The sequence below is a fragment of the Python bivittatus genome, unplaced genomic scaffold, assembly GCF_059951505.1.
Source record: "Python bivittatus isolate LINGU-HERP-01145 unplaced genomic scaffold, Pbiv_v1 ctg000980_np1212, whole genome shotgun sequence".
NCBI classification, from domain to species: Eukaryota; Metazoa; Chordata; class Lepidosauria; order Squamata; family Pythonidae; genus Python; species Python bivittatus.
The window spans coordinates 276,820-299,100 of record NW_028277125.1 but is presented as its reverse complement, the minus strand read 5'-3'; the positions used below and the strand labels follow the sequence as shown (position 1 = coordinate 299,100).

The following is a 22,281-nucleotide window of genomic DNA, read 5'->3' as shown; positions in this document are numbered from 1 at the left end:
CTGGTTCGCCTCCTTTCTCCAGGGCCGATCCCAATTGGTGGTGATGGGGGGCGAGGGGTCCCATCCTCGGCCCCTCCTCTGTGGGGTGCTGCAGGGTTCGGTTCTCTCTCCGCTCCTTTTCAACATCTACATGAAACCGCTGGGTGAGATCATCCGCCACCATGGGATGAAGTATCAATATGCTGATGATACACAATTATACATCTTCATCCCAGGTGAGGTAAGTGATGCTGTGACCGCCCTTTCACGGTGCCTGGAGGCTGTAAGGGTCTGGATGGGAACAACAGGCTTCAGCTGAACCCTGGTAAGACGGAGTGGCTGTGGGTTATGGCTCCTCTGCATCCGGGACTTTGTCATCTTTGGCGCTGGATGGGGTGGCACTGCCCCAGACAGACCCAGTGCGTAATCTGGGGGGACCTCCTAGACTTACGGCTCCTGCTTGAAGAGCAGGTGGCAGCCGTGGCAAGGAGGGCCTTTGCACAACTTCAGGTCGTGCATCAGTTATGTCCTTTCCTGGATTGGGATGCCCTTCGAACGGTCACTCATGTCCTTGTTATCTCCCATATAAACTACTGCAATGCACTCTACATGGAGCTATCCTTGAAGAGTATCTGGAAGCTGCAGCTGGTCCAGAATGCAGCTATGTGGGCTATTTTTGGAGCCCCAAGAAGGAGCCATGTAACACCGTTGCTCTGCGAGCTCCACTGGGTACTCGTTTGCTTCCGGGTCCAATTCTAGGTGTTGGTTATCACCTTTAAAGCCCCATATGGCATGGGACCAGGTTTCCTAAGGGACCGCCTCTCCCCCATGACTTCAACCCGTCCCACCCGATCACACAGAGAGGGCATGCTTCAGACCCCCTCGGTAAAAGAGCTCCGATTAGTGGGGTCCAGAAGATGGGCCTTCTTGGCTGTGGACCCTGCCCTCTGGAATATCCTGCCCCTGGAGTTGAGATTGGCCCCATCACTCCTGGCCTTCCAGAGGGATTTGAAGACCTGGCTCTGCCGCTTGGCCTGGGGTGAGGAGGGAAGACATCAAGGGTGGGGATAGCTAGCCCCTTAGAAGCTTTTCGTCTGCATCTCTGGAAACCATCAGCCTCTTGGACTTTTTCTTTTTTTGGTAATGCTTTATATCGTTTTTATGTTTTCTGTAATTTTATATATATTGTTTTAATGGATCCATTATGTCACGGGAGGCGTTGCTGTAGGCGTTGGTGGTACAGTGGTACCTCGGGATATGAACGCCTCTACTAACGAACTTTTCGGGTTACGACCAGCTCCGGCTGCAAAAATTTACCTCGATGTGCGAACTCCGCCTCGGGGTACGGTCATTTTTCCGCCCTGACACGTGGTCCGCGGCCGTTCTCCCGCGGCGCCCGGCCTTTTTCCCACCACGCTGCACGGCGCCCGGCCATTCTCCCGCCCCTGATGCGTGGTCCGCGGAACGCCAGAATGTATTAACGGTAATTACATTGAACCTTATGGGAAAATTTGCTTCGGGGTGCAACCAAATTCGGAGGGCGGAACGGATTAACCGGATTTACATTGAACCCTATGGGGAAATTTGCGTCGGGTTACGACCAACTCGGGATACGCCCAGAGTCACGGAATGCATTAAGTTCGAATGTCAGAGTCTGCACTTTTCCCGAGGTACCATTGTATTTTGAAAGCAGAACCAGGATCCAGAGAACCATCTGGGGTTGCTTGAATTGGGACTTGGTGGCGTCAGTAACCCTTCCAAACGTAAGCTCTTGAAGGTGGGAAGCATGGGACCCACAGCAGAGCATATGTCCCATGGAACGTGAAAGCCTCACCCGTAGGGGTTCCAGGCCAGCGTTGGGTCTGCATGCATCAGCCTCATCTATAGAACAGTACTGAGCACCATGCAAAGAACTGCTTGCAGGAGGGGCCTTCCTTGCCTCAAAAGACCAAAGCTTTGGCCTGATTTTTCCCAGGAATACATCCAGGTTGCCAGTGCACCATTGCAGCTTAGCTGGCCCCATTCTCACTGTCAGCAGATGTTGGCTTGGTGTGAGTAAAGCTGTTGTTTGATGTGGGTTATCTGGAAGCTGGATGGTCTTTCAAAGGAGCCTTCACTTTCTGCATCAGCTAACTGGTGGGGTGGGTGTCTTCTGTTGGGGTTAAGATAGGCTGCCCGACCTCTCTTCCCACACAGGGAGGCAGATTTTCCATTGCGTGTGAGAAGGGGCATACCTCGGGTAAACTGTGTTTTCCTCCCTGGGTATAATTGTGCTCAGAGCAACTTGGTGTGAGGAGGAATGGTCCCCACTGGTGCGTCTGGAACATCTGGCTGGTGCAGCTTTGTGGCTCGGTGGAGGTGGGTCAGCAGGGCTGAGAGGACCTATTCCTGTGCAGCTCCAGTTGGTTACAGAGATGGAGGGCCGATGTAGTGCAGTAGGTCCTTTTGCAGTGCTCCTGTTGGACCTGCTGCCTTCTGCACAGCATTGCCAAGTCAGGGTCTTTGATGGCAGACACTTGGCTTGGCTTGGTTTGAGGACAGAGCACTTGGACCTTCAAAATGTAGGCATGCTTTCTTCTTCCACCAAGTCACCTACAGGTAGAGAGAGCCATATATAAAAAGGAACGCAAGCAAAGCATTGGAAGTGAAACTTCTGTTCTTTGATTTGCTCCCGCTGGCTGGGTTGGAGCCCCACAGTCATTCAGTTGGTCTCACGGTGGCAGAGAGCAATGCAATCAAAACTGCCCTGAGGGCACTGTAGCTTCCCTCAGTGCCAGGTATACCCTTTTGCCCGCCCCAAGGCTTTTGAAAGAGAGCAATCTGGCACCGATCCAGTATGGTAACAAAGCAGACCTGCTTTTTGCAGAGACTTACCAGCCAGAGGCTTCAAAGTAAACAGCGGTTGAGATACTTTCATGTGTGTTGCACTGACACTGTGCTTTTCACGCCCAGGTAGAATAGCCTGGATGGTGTGTAGGTGCTGCCACAGGCAGCAGCAGGATTTCCAAAAATTGGGGAAATCAACCAGTAGCCAGAGGTTTTCTGTCCTTGCAGAAAAGCCAGCAGATCTCTTTTGTTTTGGAAAGGCCAATAATCAGCTGAAGGATTTCAGTGCTGGTCCTGTTTGTTTTCAAAATACACAACTCTAAGTAAATTTCAGATTTGAGACACCTCCTTATGGTAACAGCATATTGGTAAGTAGAAATACCGCCATGCCACCTATGTAAATACAGCTAGCATTAAATGTGTCGCTGTGTGTGTGTGCAAAGCAGCAGCAGCCTTGCTATTTTCTAGCTGCAGTCGAAAGCTTGTTTGCTTCCCAAAATGTCCGTGTTCTGCCCCTTTCTTGAAAGCTGTCCATGACTTGGAACTAAGAAGCTCTTTTCCCTCACTCAGGAGCTGCCCCTCTTCTTTGCAATGTTGTGGGAGTGGGTGCTGGTTGGCAGGGTCTCTTGAGGGAGGGCAGTTGTAAAAGTCACACCAATAGGCATTCCTCATCTCATACTCGGTTGGCTGCATTCATTCATCAAGTAAGCCACAATTTATATTAGCCATCATGTGTTGAAATGATAAGTGAAATGGTCGTCGTTTCCTTGCCAATTCCTAGTTTGTCTTTTTCACGTAGGTTGGTTAGGCTTGTGTGGAGCACATACTTGCACATCTGTCCCTGTTTACCCCAGTTGCAACTGTAAGCCGGCATCAAACTCTCCCTTCAGACTGAGACTTGCTGTCCTTATTGGCTTAACTCTGTTTGCATAGAGCACTAAGCCAAGAACAAGTCAACTTATGCTTGATTACATGACTGAACCTGGCCCATTTCCTCCTGAGGGATCCAGGCCTTCTCTTTGCCATTAGGGTTTCCGGCAAGTGGTAAACACTGAAGTTACCTTGCTGCCCTTTTCCATTAAAGAGTGTGTGACATCGTATGAAACACGTGTGGTTCTGTCTCCTGAGTTTCCTCACTCGCGCTGGTTCTCCACGCTGTATTTGCTTTGGTGAGGTTTGGAGGAAGAATATCCTTTCAGTCTAAATCTGTTTTCATTATAGAATTTTATCGGGTTTTTTTTTCCTGTTGCCTTACCCTTGTAGGGGTGTTGATCAGCCATCAATAGACACATAGAGATAAACCATATTTATACATCATTCAAAAGAGACAATAAAAAAGCTAAGAGGGAAACAAAAAGACCAGAACACAGCCTTTCCGGCAGCCAACACCCAGATAAGCAGGGATTATCTTATTTTTTTCAAAACTTTTATTAAGATATATAAAAAGTACAATTAAAATACAAATGAGAAAGTATAAAAGAGAGAGAAAATAGAACTAAAAGAAAAAGACAAAAACTGAAAGAGTGAGATCAAGTAGAAAGATGAAACAGAAAGTGACTTCCGACTATCTCCAATACAGATATGAGTACAAATTAAAAAAAATTAATCTCTTACCACTATTTAATCCTAATTCACATTATTTCTATCAACACAAACCATCTAATCATTAAATCCCACAATCAAAGCTGATAAAAAGGTTCCTTCACCCTGTGAACATTTCCAACAAACATTTGTTATACCAGTATACATTTTTGATAACTTATCAGGAGTTAAATACCAGCGGTACATCATTTTATAAAAATTCTCTTTTAAGTTATAATTCAACGTAAATTTCAAACCTTTGTTCCACATATTTTCCCATTGTTCCAACATGATATTGTATCTAAAGTTTTTAGCCCATTTAATCATGCATCCTTTGACTTGTTCATCTTCTAAGTTCATCTGTAACAACATCTTATACATTTTAGCAATAACATGCTCATCATTTATACAGAGTTGAATCTCAAAATAAGATATTTCATTAACAAATCTATAATTCTTTTTATCCAACTTAAAACGTTCAAACAATTGCATATGAGTAAACCAGTGACATATAAAACCTTCTAATTCTAACTGTTCTCTTGTTTTAAAACTTGGTTCACCCTCCTCAAAATTTAATCTTTATATTTTAACCACTTCATTTCTCCCACATTTTCTCTTCTAGTAAATGCTTCCTGAGGTGATAACCACAAAGGTACATTAGGAGACAGTCTTACCTTATATTTATTTCAACAGACAATCATGCAGAAAACAATAACTTAATCAAGGAGCTACCAAGGAGAAAGGGCAAGGCAGGGCAAGCTACAGTATATAAACAGGGAGCAAACCCCACACTCACTTGCACTGATGATGTTACCTGGTTGGGTAATGAAATGTCTGCAAGCAAACAACAAGCTCAGAGAGCACCAAGGACTCCATGACACAAAAGCCAGACCTGTGCCAGAGCTCCATTAGCAGCCTGGCCCCAGTCCTTGGGGCAAGAGCCAGGACTCCACGCCCTTCCAAAAGGGAACAAGTTGGGGCTATCCATATTTCTGGGCAGAGACTGTTGTACAAGACAGGTGCCATGACAGAAGGTGCATTTTCTGGGGCCCATCAGGTAATGCTGCTTCACCAATAATCTCTGAGGCATTCCTACATTGCCCAGTCTGGTAGGCAGAAACCATTGGGGAGAAGCGATCTTGCACGTAATGCGCCCCCATGCCATGTAGGGCTTTAAAGGTGACAACCGGCACCTGGAATAGCTCTGGGAGCCAGTGCGGCTCACATAGCAGCAGTGTTACGTTGGTGTATCATGGTGCACCCAATATTGCACATGCTGCATTCTGGACCAGCTGCAGCTTCCAAATGCTCTTCAAGGGCAGTCCCATATGGAGCACATTGCATTAGTGGTGATTAAGGCATGATTGACCATGAAAAGTGCCTCTGATCTGATCAGATAGGCACAACTGGTGTACAAAATGTAATTTTGTGAAGATTCTCTTGGCCACTGCTGACAGGAGTGATGAATCCAGGAGATTGTGCACCAGTTCTGGATGGGGAATGTTACCCCACCCAGAGTTAATGATGGAAAATCACTAGACGTGGGGACCCTAAAACCACAACCACTCACTCTTGTCAGTGTTGACCTGAAGTGGTGATCCTTTGACAAGGCAATGTCTTTGATCTTTTGTCATTCTTCTGGTGTCCCACTGTGCCCCCTGCAGTGTTTGGTAATTTGTCCCATGGCAACGTTCATCCTCTTGAGCGCTCTTCCCCCAGATTGTGCCCTCAAATGCTTTGTGGACTTGGACAACTCACCATCTAATGAGCCTTCAGCACTATAGACACTGGATCACTGAAAGCAGCAATCCATCTTAAGTCTATTTTAGCTGCCAGGCATCACCTCTGTCTTCCCACAATCTTCTTGGGTGTTTTTAAGACTTTCCCATTGGCCACCCCTCCTCTTCTCTCCATTCTGAATCTAAACTCTCACCTGCTTCTTTTTACCCAAGTGAAGACAGGCTGCCTCATTTGGGTCTCTGTATGGTGCCTGGATCCGTAAAGAGCCAGCCAGAAGCTGTGGCTAAAAGAGGCTCATTACAAACAAGTTCAAGGATAAATCAGCCTAGTTTTTCAAGGTGCTCTTAAATAGATCATTACTAAAGAATTCACATTTTCTTAATGGATAAAAAAATACTTTGAAGATGTTTTTGTATACATAGATATCCTGCAAATGTAACAATTGTTTGGATGCTTTTAAAGCATATATTCATGGTTGCATTATTGCTTATGTGGAAAAAGAAAACATCTAAACAACAAAATCTGGAAAATAAAGTTAAGGAACTATTGCAAGACTTCCTGTACTGAAACCATATCAAGGTTTTAAGTCTGCTAAGCTGGGATTTAATTTCCTTTGTACACTAGATACACAATATTCATTGAATTGTATAAAGCAGTGATTCTCAACCTTTTTGAAGCTGCCGCCCCCCTAAGGAGCGGAAAATTTTTCAACGCCACCCTTTGTGAAAATCCTGTAATTTAGGGTATGGGGGGGGGGAGTTACTGAATTATAAAAGGCAAAAATTTTAAGTAATTTTTTTCAGTAGACTTACACACCAAATTTGTTCGATTTAACTCGATACTTTTGCCCTGGAAGGTACCGTATTTTTCCGACAATAAGACGCCCCCATGTACAAGACGACCCCCACTTTTCCATCCCAAAATTAAAAAATCAATATTTTGAAGATAGTGCAGAACACATTTTTATTTAGTAATTAGTTAACATTGACCTGATACACTCGGTGGGAGGAGGTCCAAACCATCTCTCTGCAGCTCTATTTCCAAGCTCTTTTGCTAACTGATTACATTCAAGCACGAGTGAAACTGCAGATAGCTTGTCTCTGCAATCAGCCTTCCTCTAATTGGTTTGTTCAGCATCAGCTGACGTCAGTTACATCAGGCTTGTGATTGGAGGAAGTCTGTTTGGGAGACAAGCTATTTCACTCGTGATTGGAGGCTAGCAATAGGAGGAAGCCTCTCTGCAGAAACAAAGTATGGGCAGTTTTGCAACCGTGCGGTTCTCTCCTTGGCTGACTTCCTTGAATAAGATGCCCTTCAATTTTTAGGGTAAGGATTTTAGAAAAAAGTATCGTCTTATAGTTGGAAAAATACGGTAATTGCATTCCTTTTATTAAAATTAAAATGACTAAGGCAAAAAAAATGCTTAAATGCTCTTTTATGTAAATACGTTTATTTCAAAATGCTGTAAATACGTTTATTTATTTTTTTGATGCTTTTTAAATTTTTTTTAATTTTTAATTTTATTTATTTAATTTTTTTTGCAAATGCTTTTTTAATGTTTAAAAATTCTTTATTCTTAATTAGATAATTTAAAAAAACAGCAAAAAATACGCTAAAAGCGTAATATCAATGAAACATGCTTGATTATGTCAGTGGGATGGTTGTGCTTGATGGTTCAGAGCCAGTTTCTGAACGTTCAGTTCAATATTGTTAGAGAGATGAAGGCGCAAGTCCCCTCTTTCCACGATTTGGAGTCGACTTCTCTTTTTTGTAATTAGATCAGTCACAGCACTGAATCCTCGCTCTCAAAATTAATAATTCACGACCACGATAAAGAACTAATAAGCGCACTTACCTAGCCGACTGGCCAAATAAACAATGAAAGTAAATCGAAACTGAGGGGAAAAAACAAATGAAGCGAACGAAAAGCAACTCAAGAAACACGGGTCAAATCAAACATTCATATTGAAAGGACGCTCAACGCATGCACTGCGATTAATTGCGCGGGAAAACAGCTGACGCATGCGCTGTGCTGGTTGGGATCGGAGAAGAATCGTAGTGTCGAGTTCTTCAAGGTCATCCTACCTAGAATACAAATTCGTCTCACCATTCTTAGAAGTGCGTGAGGGCAGCCGTCGCGTAAGTTCGTTTTATTGCTGGTACAAATGGTATAGACCGGATAATCAATTTAATAAATTTTTTTGGGAGTTTTAAAATTAAGTTCGAATGCCAAAACATGCCCCCCGCCCCCCTACCGCCCAAAACATGCCCACCGCCCCCCTACCGCCCAAAACAAGTTCACCGCCCCTCAGCATCCTCCCACCGCCCCCCGGGGGGCGGTACTGCCCCCATTGAGAACCAATGGTATAAAGCAAGGATATTGGCTGCAAGGCAAAAGAGCTGGCAAATTATTGTTCTTTCATTTGAAGCAACAGCAACAAGGTGATATCACTTCTACTATTAAGGATGCCTGGGCAGAGCATATAGTGAATCTGATCTGATAGGTTAACAAAATGTGTAGTTTTATAATTCACTTTATAATACTGAGTCACCGACTGTGGCAGAAGGAATTAATTATTTTTAAACAATATTTTTCTGAATGAACATTGTCCTGAATGAACAATGTCAGGCTGTTTATCTAGATGCATTTTATTTTTTCAGGAAATAAAATACACTGTTAAGTGTATGAAACCAGGATTGTTCTCTTATCCTGGCAGTCATAGAGAACGATAATAAGACTTCCTTGGGTTGGCTGCTGTGGCAGTTCCTGATAGGGTTTGCCTTGGGATTCCTAACTGGCTGAAGAAGTGCTCATCAGCTCCAGTGGGGTGCCACAGGGTGCGTCCGGGGCCCCATATTGCCTTTTCTGCACTTTTATTAATGGCAAAGATGAAGGGGGGGCATTATCAAATTTGTAGATAACACCAAACTAGGAAGATCTAAGCAGAGTTTAACAGTTGGCTGAAATGAACAAGATGGTCAGGGAGAAATACAATATCTTGCATCTGAGGGGAAAAAAGAAGAAAAGCACAGACATAGGAAGGTGGAAACCTGGCTTGGCAGTAGTTCATGTGAAAGGATCTGGGTGCTTTTGTCATCCACAAATTAAACAGAGTTAGCAGTGTGATGATGCACCTGCTAAAAAGGCCAATGCTGTGTTGGGATACATTAACAAGAGCATGGAATCCACATCACGGGAAGTAATAATTTCACTCCTGTCCTGTCCTGTCCTGTCTTGTCCTGTCCTGGTTAGTCCCTACTTGGGATACTAGATTCAGTCCTGGGCACTGCAATCTGTTAAAAGGACACCAACAAACTGGTGCAAGTTCAGAGGACTACCAGGATGGGGAAGGGACTCTAGACCAGGCCCTGTGAGGAGCAGTTCAAAGATCTGGGAATATTTAGCTTGCAGAGGGGTGGACTGAGGGGCGATGTGAATGCCGCCTTTCGGGTGTCAAAGCTTGACATTCCTTTATGTCAGGAGTAGAGAGGCTCTCTGTTGGGCCTACAACCAGTTGGTTGAAATGGCAGGTCAGATACTAGGAGGAATTCCTTTTTGGCAGAGGCTGTCAACCAGGTTGTACATTTCCTCTTGAATGGTAAGCCTTCAGTATGCTCCCCCTTCCTGGAGGTCTTCAAAGAGAGGCTGGATCATCTGTCCAAAACACTTACAGATCTTGCATGTAGCAGGGGGCTGGAGTCGTCCCAACTCTGTCACTCTGTGGGATTGCTTAACATAGAGTGCTGTGGTGGTCTGGAGCAAAAAATAAGAATATACTTTTTTTTTTTTTGTCTGAGCTGGGGTGCTCTGGGTCTGTCTTTTCCAAAAGGGGCAAGACCTCCATTTTGAGTCAGTAAGCCTCCCCCTCATCAGTCCCCCAGTTTCTTGAGAATGAGAAGTCAGAGGCTGCCTTTGGGTGAAGGACGGGCCTGGAACAAGGCACACCAGGAGTTGGTGTTTTGGGCGTGTATGAGATATGCCTCCTTTGGATTCCACTCTTGACTCCTTTTCATTGATGCTTTTAGACACCAGAAGCTGTTCTTCCTTCTCCTCCTGTTGTCTCTGCTCTGCCAGTTCCTGCTGAGGCTTCACTCATCCCATCTTCCATATCACAGGTTTTTATTCATTTTATGCCATTTGCATACTAATTGATGGGTGCTTTTATTTCTGTTACTGCATGCAGATTTGGTACATTAAACTCAGTTCAGATGTTGTTACTATTACTGTATTTCTTTACTGCTCTAGAAGAGAAGTCATGTAGAGATGGGGGGAAGTGATGAAGAAATATATTTTTGTGGTCTGGTTCACCCCAAGAATTTACTGTATGTCATCTGCTACAAGGGGGGCAGTGGCATCAGAGAGGAGATTTAAGGTTGGACTGGAGCTGACTGGGCCTCCCTGCTTCCCAGGCAGCATTAATAGCCAGATTTCCAGAACACTCTGGACCACTAACTGTCCAACCCCACTTTCATTTGGCTTTGCGTGTTGGGCGATCCCAGTTGGAGTCCTCTAGATTGAGGTAGTGTTGAAGGATGCGGGGCTTCCTTTTAAGACAGGGGTTAGGGACCAGATTGTCAGAATCTATTTTGTGCAACTTCCTGGTTATTTGGTTTGTGTCTGTGCAGTTGTGGCGTTCCGAAACCCTAAATGTTTGGGGGCCAGTTCTCTAATCTAAGAGTCACTGTGTAGATCAAGTCAGAACCCTCATACCCCATCACCCACATTCTGTTTCTGTGGTGGCCCATCTGTCCCTTTCAGTCATTTGTCTACCACAGGCTTCATAAACTCAGCTATTCCATGGGGCTTTCTTGCCTGAGTGCTTTTGGTGTTGTTTTTCATGGTCTACATTAAAACAATTACTTCTAAAATACTACTTGAAATGGTTGTTTGATTAAAATATGAGCATATATTTTGTTGTTCTTTTTAAGTACTGCCCAGCATATTGTTAATAAGAGCTGTGTACTAAGATAAATTTGGGTTGCATTTAGACAGACATTAGTGGGCAGAAGACTTGCCTTGTGTTTGTTCACAAGGGCTCAGCCTTTCTGTCCAGGTGTGAATCGAGCTTGTGTGCAGGTAGACAGAACCTCTGCTTTTCTTGTACCCATGCCAAAAAGATGCCCAGTGCAGACTTGTGTAAACATGAAGTTCAAGGGTCCCACCAAGAGGGGCAGAGACAGGTCCACCAGGTCCTCCTGCTGTGGCTTAATGCAGCACTTTAGTGATGACCTTCCTGCTTAGAGGACCATTATCCTCATTTGTCCCCAGGTCTGCAAATGACACAACATTGGCCGAGATAGCCAGTATCTTGTAAGAGAGAAATATAATCCAAAAAGACTTCCATAGGTTAGAACAGGAGTCCTGTCATACTGTAGTCCCCCAAAATGGTGGTATTTGTGTAGTCAATGTGAGGAGCAATGCCCCAGGGAGTCCTGGCAGCTTCTTCTCTGCTGCCACACGCCAGACCCAGCTTTGAAAAAGGTTGAGGCCTCTCTGAGTTGCTTGGGATAGAGAAAGGGCTTGAAAGTAACATCATCACATTCTACCCTGCTTCAGTCACACGCCACCTCGAGGATTGTACGCAGTTTGGCGAGTCAGAGAAAGTAAAGCAGACTTAGAGAAAGATGGTCGTCCGGCTAGAAATGAAGCCCTTGTAGAGAGGCGGAAGAATCCAGACGTGTTTAGCCTAGAGAAAAGATGACCGACGGGGCATGCAATAACTCTTTTCAAATCCCTGAAAGGATGCCTTGTCGGAGAAGGTCGAGATCCTTTGTGTCTTCTTCGGAGCAAAAGGCTCAGAATAATGGACCCAAGCAAGAGGGAGGCAGAGCCTGAATCTTAGGAGAAACTCCCTAAGAGCAGTTCCACAGCGAAGGTCACTCGCTACCAAGGGGGTCGATGGGTTCGCCCTTGCTCGATGTGTTCAGGAGGCTTTGTGGGGATTCAAGGGAGAGCACCAAGCAGAGCCTAGCAAAGGGTCCTGGGTGCTGCTGCGTTTAGCAAAGTCTGCGCGTGCGTCTTCTGCTGTGGCTTGCAGCGGGCTGACCTGGAAGGCAGTTGCCTGCCTGAACAGTCGGCTTGCTCACTGGTTTTGACCTGAAGTTGGCCGGGTTTTCTGACTTTAAGTACCCAGTATAAAATGTAGTAAAGTTGGTGAAGCTTTATGATTTGGCAGGCTCTTACCTGAGATCACTGAAACACTTTTTTATTTTACTTTGGGTAGAGATTTTTGCAGGGGAGGGCCAAAGAGGGCAGTGGGATGTAGTTGCATGGCTGAGCGGTCAAAGAGCTTGAGATGGAAAAGGGGCGGCAGGAAAGGGCCCAGGAACTGAGCAGGACATACATCTTGTGGGGTCAGACTTCTTTTAATCTGCCTTTTGCATTTTTAATTTCAAGGCAAATCCCCCTCCAGTCGTGGTAAACACAGAAGCTCCGGAGACACCAACTTACGTAAGTTTCTCTCACTGCCTGAACGCTTGAATCTTTTTGAGCTCTCTGAGAAAAGGCATCAGCTCCGTGTGCCGCTGTCTTTAAAGGATGCAGAGCAAAGTCAGTATTGTGGAAGCAGAAAATGGCCCCTGATCGTGGCCTTGTTGTATAAGTCTGTGATGAAGACATGCATAGGCTATGTGCGGGGGGAGGTCCGTGCAGCAGTTAAGGTGTTAGACAGGCTGGGAATCCCAGGTTCAAGTCCACCCCTAGTAATAGAAGCTCACTGGGTGACTTGGGGCCCCAGTGATTATGTCTCAGCCCAAACTGCCTCAGAGGGTGGTGGTTCTGGGAAGAATTGGAAGAGCAAGTGCTGTGTACAGTCCCTCGAACCTCTGAAGGAAAGGTCGGATGGTGATCTAATAAATAAAAATGAATAAATTAAGCATGTGAAGCATGATTAATACCATGTATTTGTTGATATGGTATGAGCTGCTGGCTTATATTAGAAAAAAACATGGACGAGAAGAGACTGTCCGTAGATTCCACAGTGGGTTCAGATGTCATAACAAATCTTGGCTGTGACAAAAGCAAGTGCAGGTGGGTCTCGATTAGTGTGGTTAATGCACAAAATGGTCGCATTATTCAAATTTGCGCTATTCAGAGTCATATTTCTATGGAAAATAGGACAATTGGTTCTAGCTGGACGGAAATAGGCAATTAAAATGTCTAAACATAAATTTTATGCGTTTATTAATGAAATATCCTTTCACTGTTATATAATAAGGATAAACCCATATCCAAAGCGTACCTCCTCCTGTATTCTGCTGTAGTTTTTCAAAATGAGCCTCTTCTTTTCTGAGCTATCCTTGTGTGGACCCTTCCTTTTCTCCATTTTGCACAAATGATGATTAGTGTATAAAACCCCAATGGCAACTGTGCATGCACAACTGTGCGCACGGTAGCCTCGCACTAACTGAATTTTGGCTTGCATTAAATGTGGCCTGGTATCAATTTATAAACTGCACTAAATCAAATTTTGGCCTATTTGAACTTGCATTGATCGTGACCTACCTATAGAGGCTTGAAGAAGCTTTTTGTTCTGAAGGTCACGTGTTGCCCTTACTGTTGTCAAAGGCTGTGTTGCTGAGACAGCTGCCAAGACTTGTGCAAAGCAGGGGCCTTTGCACAAATTTGCCTTGTGTGCCAATTGTGCCCTTTCCTGGACTGGGGCCAGCCTTGCTCATGCTCACTCATGCCTTAATCTTTGCCTGATGGATTACTGCAGTGTGCTCTACCTGGGACTGCCCTTGAAGACCACCTGGAAGCTGCGACCAGTCCAGAATGCAACAGTGCATGGAGTTCTGGGTGCCCAGCAGTTCACCCAGGTTACCCCACTGCTGTGTGAGGTGCACTAGCTTCCTTTTGCTTTCTGGGTCCAATTCATAGTGTTGGTTATCACCTTCAGAGCTCTACGTGGCAGAGGGTCAGGTTATTTGCGGGACTGCCTCTTCCTGAGGGTATCTGCCCATCCCACTGAGCCAGATAGGGTGGGCGTCTCCATGTCCTCGCCTTTAAACGCTGTCGTCTGATGGGGCCTCAGCAGTGTACCTTCTCTGTGACTTCCCTAGGCCTTTGGAACAGCCTCCCACCTGAGGTTCGAAGGGCCTCTTCTCTCCTCCCCCAAGTGTTAGGCTAGGATGGGGTTAAGTCAGGAGGCTAATAGTTTGGTTGGTCTGGCACCTGGGTGGTTTTGTTTTTATTCTTTCATGCTTTCATGATTCCAAAAATGTCCGCTGGCCCTGAAAATTCCTCTAGACTTTGCTTATGGACAGAGGTTTTGGGGTTGGTTGGAATATTTGAAATGTTTGAGGTGATGTTATAGATGCTCTTACCAAAAGGACGCCATGGCTGCTGAGGACACTCCCTGCACCACTTTTAATCCTCCCTATCAGATGCTCCTGATATCTCCAGCTTATCTTGCTTAAGGCATACTTCCAAGCAAAGCACCAGTTTTAGAAACCAAGATCATTCTGCAGGCTGGAATGTTGCATTGCCACAAGATAGCTTCCTTTCCTCCCCTTTCCCCTCCTCCTGAGAAAGGAAGCTGCTCTGGGGGCAGAGTAGCGGCTGGTCTCCAAGGGAATTGTCTGTAGGCCCCAGAGCATTTTCTTTCTCCTTTCTGTTGGCTTGGCGATTGGTCCATGTCCTCTTTGTGTTGTGGAATCACTTAGTGAATTATATTGGAAGCTCCAGTGAGTCTCATTCCAAGCCAGCCACTTGCTTACCTGCTGCTGCTAACTGAATTTTTTAATAGTGAGTCCATTATTTGTGATACAAGCCTGCCAACTTCAAATTGGAGAAGAGAATACTTTTCTTGCCTTCTGAAAGCACTGTGGGTTTTCTTTCTCCTCATCAAGCCATTTTTCAGCTTCTGGTGTCCAGCCTCTTTCTTTAAGCTGTCTTGGCTGATAATGTTTGGGGAGGAGATCTGTCCCCATTTGATGCTGATTTGCCTCTTGGCTTCCACAGTTCTCCTCCTCCCCAAAACCAAAAGAGAACAATCTGGCTGCCTGCTACTCCTGTGGCTTGAGCTTGGGTCTTGATTTCCTACTAGAGGGCAGTCATGGGGTCCAGGCAGGAGTTGGCCTTCACCTGAGTCCCCAGTCCCTGTCAGAGGGCCATCAAATTTGAGTTGGGTGTCCCTGTTTAACATCCCCATGAAACTGCTGGGTAAAGTCATCCATTAGTTCAGGGTTTGGTATCATCGGAATGCTAATGATAAGCAGCTTTACGTCTCAATCCCAGGCTGTGCAGGGACTGGAGGCTATTTGGGTCTGGATGGGGTGGAACAGGCTCAGCCCAATCCTGCCAAGACTGAGTGGCTGTGGCTGTTTGGGCCTCCAAGGTCTGGGACATTTTCAGCTTCGGTCTTGGATGGGGTGTCCCTTCCCCACTTGAGACTAATGTGCAGTTTGGGCGGTCTCCTGGACATGCAGCTACTGATTGAAGAGCAGATGGCAGCTGTGCCCAGAGGGTCTCTACACAGGTCCGTCTTGTGTACGGAGTACTGCAACACACTCTACATGGGGCTGTCCTTGAAGATCATCCAGAAGCTCAGCTGGTGCAAAATGCAGCAGCATGGGCAGTAATGGGCAGACAGAGAGTCGCTTCAGTTAAATGTTGCCATCTTGCAGGACTGAGTATGCCTTCTCTGTTGCGGTGCCTGCCCTCTACAGGTAGTCCTCGAGTTACAACTATTTTTTCAGTGACTGTTCGAAGTTGCGGCAGCGCTGAACAAATGGTAATTACGCCCAGTCCCTGAAGTTACAGCCATTGCAGTGCCCCCATGATCAAAATTTGGGTGCTTGGCAGCCTGCCTGCATTTAGGACCACACGGGCGCTGCAACTACCTCCATTCGCCTATCTTCCCGCCCCATCTCTGCCCTTTTGGCCACCCTGCACTCTGCTGGTCCTGCCGGCCATACCAGCCGCCTGGGCCACTGCCCCACACTCGCTGGCCCTGCTGCCCCTGCAACCCCCGGCTGACCTTTGCCATCTTCTTCCTGCCACTGCTGACAAGGCAAAAAAGGCAGGTGTATGCAAGAAGGCCCCAGCTGCTCCGGTATGAAAGAAGGACCCGGGTAGAAGGTCCTTCTTTTGAGCCAGCACAGCTGGGGCCTTCTTTCATGCGCCTGCCTTCCAAAACCTTGCGAGAAGGCTGCGTACAATTCAAACAAGGCCATGTGCAATTTGGGCAAGGGTTAACCCTGTTGCCCATCACCCTCTTGCCAGCTTCTCCAACCAGCGGATCAGCTGTCTCCTTGCCTTTTCCTCTTGCTCTGCACCTACCCAGAGAAGCCTTTTGGGTCGTTTTTGGCTTTCACTGCAAGCCTCAGCTCCTCCTGACTCTTGGCCTTCCTTACGGATTTGGGCTATTTCCCGATACTCCGCTTTTGTCCTGTGTTCCTCTTTCCATTTTTTAAACCTGTCCTTTTTGGGTCTTCCTGTGTCCAAGAACTCTTTATGCAACCACGCCAGTCTTGTCAACGGCTTCTTTCTCTTCAGTCATGTTTGTGTTTGAGCCTGGGTTCCCTCGTTTTTCAGAATTTCCCAATCCTCCCAAATTGTCTTTCCCTTCAGGGTTTCCATCCATGGAATCTTTTCCCCTCTGCTTATGGAAGTCAGCTCTCTTGAAGTCTGCTCCCGTGTATCTGATTATCTTCCATTCTCCCTGCCTGCCCTGTGGGGAATGCCAGAATCGCACTCCTAAGGCTCATGCAGCTTCTCTGTTAGTAAGCGTTACATCCAGTATACCTGACCCCCTAATTGTCTCCTTCGTCTTTTGGACAAGGTACATTGAGAACCTGTCGGATCCCCCACTTTCTGCAGTTTCACTCCCACTTGATATGGAGGTAGTTAACCCCCCCCACCAGACACCTCAACCATCTGATTTGGAAAGATTTCATCCGTATCTTCTCCTTGGTTGGGTGGCCTGTAGTACATGCCCACAATAGTGCCATTATTGTTTTATTTTCCCTTACTAGTCACACAGACATTTTTGGCAAGGGTTTCACCCTTGGTGCCATGAATTTCCATACAGGTGTAATCATTCTTTAGGTATCCCCCCTTTTGTTGGGTCTGTTTCTTTGGAACAATTTATATCCTCCCAGTACTGTATTCCAATCACGAATTCCATCCCACTAGCTTTTAGTAGTACCAACAGTATCATAGTTGGCCCCCTATACTAGGACTTCCAGTTCTCCTTATCATTGGGGTATAGGCAGCTGAGCCCTTTAACACTGCCCGTTTTAGGGCTGACTGCTGCATCTTCTGGTGTATTCCTAAGTACCTCTTCCTTTTGACCACTTCCTTCCTTGTTGTAAGGATTGCTGCCTTTGGGTTAGAGAAAAAGACATATCCTCCTCATACCATTGTTCCTCTGCAACTTGTATTTGGAAGCAGGTGAGGCTTCCCCTAACTCAGAGGCTTTGCAGATTGAAATTGAGATCTGCACCTAGAGTTAAGTTGTGCTGTAGAATTTAATGAGTTTGGGATATCCTTCCTTTTCATTCCTAGTCATCAGTAAAAATACTGAAGAGTATAGGATCCAGGATTCATTCTTGTGGCACCTCACTCCAATTTGATTAAGTTTTATTGATAATATGATTTTAAAGCCAGCTTTGTATCTGGTTAACTGTCATGCTGTCTTGTCCAAATCAAGATCTGTCATATCTACAGCATCCCCACTATCTGTTAAGGATGTTACCTACTCAAAAAATGAGTTTAGACTGACAAGACCAGTACTTCATAAATTATTTCTGAAACCTGGTAATTATTGCATTGCTTACTTGCTTCTCACAGATAGATAATTTTTTAATTGGGTCCAGAATCTTTCCAGGTTCCCAGCAATGTTGTATTGACTAGGCTGCAGTTTCCCAGATAGTAAGAAGATGGCTCTTTTCTGATCGTGTGGCACTTTTCTACTTCTCCAGGGTTTCTCAAGATAACACATAAAGGTTTGGCAAAAGCATTGGCAAGTTACTTCAGTGTCCTGGATGCGATTCCATAACCATTTTCTTGCCCTTCTCAAATTTCCACCTGGTCACTGCATCCTGTCTTCACAATTTCTTGGTGAAACACATGCTTTCTTATTGTAGACAGAGTTTTATTTAGATACACAGTGGTGCTTACAAGTTTGTAAACACTTTTGAAGAGGGTTGAAAAAACCTCCATTTGTACTCAGTCTGCCTGACAGTGCACTGGTAGAGTCCAAACTCTTTGAAAATAGTTTTGTAAACTTTTCCAGCATGGTGAGCATCAACAGCTGTTTTTTTGGAGGTCCCCAGAATTCTCCTTTGTTTAAGCCATAACATACTTCCACATGCCTGTGATGCAAAGATCAGACTTTGACAGTGAATACCCAGAATTCTGTTCTTTAAATAAGGCAGAACCTCCCACATTCACCCCTGATTATCATCCCATTGACTGAAACACCTGACTCTATTTGTATGAAGCCAGAAAACTGGTTAACTCAGTAATCAGGTTAAGCGTGTTGTATGAATAGACCCTTTGAGTAATAAAATGTCCTCTATTGAATGGGTTTCTTGAATGGATCTTTCTCCAAGACCGGGAATAAATATGTTTATTTTCTATTATCCATAGAGAATATTTGTAAGAAATCTGGATTCTTTAACCCTTCTCCAGGCACTGGGAGCATTGAAAGGCTAGGTGCTGTGCACTGGGGCTCTGGATGCGGAAGGAATTACTGATGGCAGGGGAAGAATCCAGTTGAGAGTCTTTCACAGGCTGGGGTCAACCCTCTATGTACAGCACTATGGAGAGCGGTTGCCAGGCCTCTAAATCCTTGGCCAAAGGTGGCGTTGTGGGTAACCTCACCATTTGCATGTTTTGTGTGTTCTTTTAGGTCAATGGCACTGACGCAGACTATGAATATGAAGAAATCACACTGGAAAGGGTAAATATTTGCTCTTTCACTCTTTAATAGTTTGAGTGACTAATTCCCTGCCATAAGTTAGAATTCAACAGCCCCCAGCAAGGAGGAAACCTCTTCCTCTTTTTCTTGTTCTCAGTTACTTCTGCTGGTTCTGTATTGCTCAAAGGAGCCTGATGCTCCATTCTTCTGGTTTCATGCTGAGTTTTGCTGTCTTCCTTAACCTAGTTAATCCTGCCCTGTCAAAGCCACAATAGGATCTTTGATCTAGCTCCTGGAGAAGGTTACCTGGCTATTGACAAGCTCCTCTTGAATTGTCTGTTCCTTGATACTTCGGAGGCACCTATAATGATACCTTTTAAGTATTCAATTGTTTTATATATGTTAGTAGGGAAATTCTTAAGGTGAAGGAAGTCCAGCAAGGCACAGAGACTGCTCCATGGCGTTGGAGGAGCAAAGCGGGCCTCCTTCTCTATCTCCAGGATATCTGCACAGAACTGGTTTCCACTGCTTTTCTGCACATCACCAAACCAGTTCACAATCTCTGAAGCAGCAAAACCCACACCCTCCTAAAATTACCTTGCTACATAAAGAAACCATAAAGAAGAATATTTAAATGCCACCATATAACCTATCTGGCTGAGGATGAGATTTTATAGTAATGTCCTAGTCAGCTTCTACTATCCAGGACAGAAATAAATATAAATTGAAAACCTCCTTCAATTTTTACAATCAGATGTTGTCCAAAGAGTACTAGGGTGCTGTCTCCACAGCCTGGGTCTGGGTCCTGAGAAACCCTTAGACCTGGCGAAGCCGGGGAGGAGGCATTACTGAAGGTCACGGGAGGCTGCTTGAGCCACCTAAGGAGGAATATCATAAGCCATTGTGCCACAGGACCCCAGCTGGTATTCAGCCCCTGTTCTTACTGGCAGCCGGTGAAAATCCTGCTGCGCTTTGAGGTGTGGGAAGATCAGAGAAGGACCAGGGCAGGGCAGTTACCATTGTTCTGGTCCGAGCTCTGGGCCAAAGGACTGTAGGCGGGAAGAGAGGTTTGGAGGCTTCAAATGTCAAGGCACATGCAGAAGGTGGTGCTGGATGGGGGGAGAGGAAGAGGAGGAGGAGGAGGCAACTCCTGGGTTACTGGCCTTAGGTATCCCAGTGGGTTCCATCTTGCTTGCATGGTGTTCAAGATCTCTTTGAAGCCATGGAAGGTGCCAGATTCCTCAGATAGAGAAATAAAGATGCATACTTAATCTGTGGGAAGTGTCGCTGGATTGAGCGGCTCTTATTCCCATTCCATCCAAAGAGCTTTTAGTCCTCCCATTAGCCTGCTGGCCCCATTCTCCCCCTTTCCCCTCCCACTGCAGCGGAGAGCCTCTCTGCCCCTTGTTCACGCCGAGAGTCTCCGTGGAGAGATGTTGATGAATGTTGATGAAGGTTCTCAGTCATCCAGGTGGAATTATCTGGAGGTTGAGTCATGGCAACTGAACTTCTTTTCTTTTGGTCTGATACATTTCACTGTTTGTCCAAGCAGCTTCTTCAGTCTAGAAAGTTGGTTGGGGGGAGAGAAGAATGCAAGCAGATATTCCTCCTATGCTGCAGGAGGAGACTTCATGTGACAGAGCAGAGTCCCCCTTTTCCTGTCTGACTCTCATTCAGCCACTGGCATTCATTTTTTACATCTCCCACCTTTTGGCAGGCTTTCAACACTGCATTATCAGTAAAGGTAAGATAACACACACACACATACACACGCACCACTCCTTCAAAGAGAATTATTTGGTCCTAACAGTCCTAGGAGATTCTTTAAAAAGCAGGAACAGCTACTCTTCTGGATGGGTCATTTTCTGGTCCAAGATCAGCTCTTTTCATTGTCCCAGGAGTCCAAATGAGAATCTCCCACAGAAGTCCAAGTTGGGTCCCACAGCGTCCTTCCCATTGCTCCAAATGTAGTAGCAAGAATGAGAGCTCCTGTTCACATCATTAACTGAAATTCTAAATCCAATATTTATTGCTCATACCGCACATTTGAAAGGACAACTTTGGATTTACACCAAATACTGCTCTGCATACTTACACCACTCTAACACTGTAGGCTTCTTGATTTGTCCTTTGGCTGTTTTGACCAGGCAGCTTGGGGCGGCGGAGGCTGCAATTCCCCAGCCTCCAAAGCAAAATATTTCAGACTGGAAGGCACAGAGAGGCTTATGTTTGCTTCTTAAAAGTGTGTAAGTTGGCTGAGGGATCTCTTCCAGCTTAGGTTAAACTTTAAAAAGCTAGTGCAGTTACGCACTTGCTGAAATGAGCGTGCAGTATTTGATTGCAAACAGAAGCCTTGTGTTGCATTTCCTGTCTGGCAAATCCAACCCTCTTTTTTAAACATTCCACAATGTTTTATCAAGTAAAACCCAGATTAGAGCAACTCTGGTTGTCACCTTTCCAGCCCCCACTTTCATAGGTTCAGCCCACATCTTAAGTCCTCACAGCCACATACTTCAGGGCTCAGAGTTGGTATGTGCGTGGAGGACAGGTATGGTTAAGCAGAAACAAGCCGAAAAGGAAATTGGGCAGAACGGACTTGTGAATTCCTGTGGGAGGCTGGCTCTTTGAACACCTCTCTTGATGGGAATACAGACAGGAGATGGTTTCCCATGTTGGCGAGGCAAGGAAGCACAGCGGGGAGAGCAGGGCTGGCTTGCGTTCAAATTCTCTCTCAGCAGCCTGGGGCTCCTAAGCTGGTTCCATCCAGAACAGGACCTCCCTCCCTCCCACCATCCTTTCAGACCCTACCCGGCCCTCTCTCTGTAGGATGGGCACTCAGACCACCCGAGGGCTCCAGTGTGGTAATCAGGCATTGTTTTTTCAGGGCAATTCTGGACTTGGCTTTAGCATCGCAGGAGGTACAGACAACCCACACATTGAGGACGACTCTGGTGTGTTCATTACAAAGATCATCCCAGGAGGAGCAGCTGCCCAGGATGGGAGGCTGCGGTAGGTCCATTCTTCATGCCTTTCCTGCCACTGCTGCTGCTTCCTGTCATGTGGGTGGAAACTGCAAGGAGCAGCCCGGGGGGTGCCTTTCCCTGCCTCAGCGGTGCCGTTATTGTCATCCATCTCTCTCTGATGGGTTGTGTTCACACAACACGTTAAACCTGGTTCTTGAATTAACCCGTTTTACTGGATTGGCACAATCATTAAACTGCGCTCATGTAGCATCGCAGTCTGGCAGCTGGAAGGAACCTTAGATGTTGTCTAATCCAACCTAGTTCAG

General features: G+C 45.8%; 1 protein-coding gene across 11 annotated transcripts in view; it reads left to right on the top strand.

The window, feature by feature from the left end:
* The window catches only part of DLG1 (discs large MAGUK scaffold protein 1), a 159,851-nt gene that overhangs the window by 47,511 nt on the left and 90,059 nt on the right, over window positions 1–22,281 (top strand). For 7 of the 11 annotated variants that reach the window (XM_088132474.1, XM_088132468.1, XM_088132467.1 and 4 more), the window contains 4 exons: window positions 10,153–10,242; window positions 12,524–12,577; window positions 18,984–19,034; window positions 21,877–22,001. In XM_088132474.1, coding sequence (XP_087988600.1) covers window positions 10,153–10,242; window positions 12,524–12,577; window positions 18,984–19,034; window positions 21,877–22,001 — 320 coding nt within the window. The remainder of the gene's footprint in view (window positions 1–10,152; window positions 10,243–12,523; window positions 12,578–18,983; window positions 19,035–21,876; window positions 22,002–22,281) is intronic. The other 4 variants (XM_088132472.1, XM_088132471.1, XM_088132470.1 and 1 more) reach the window with 1 other exon arrangement.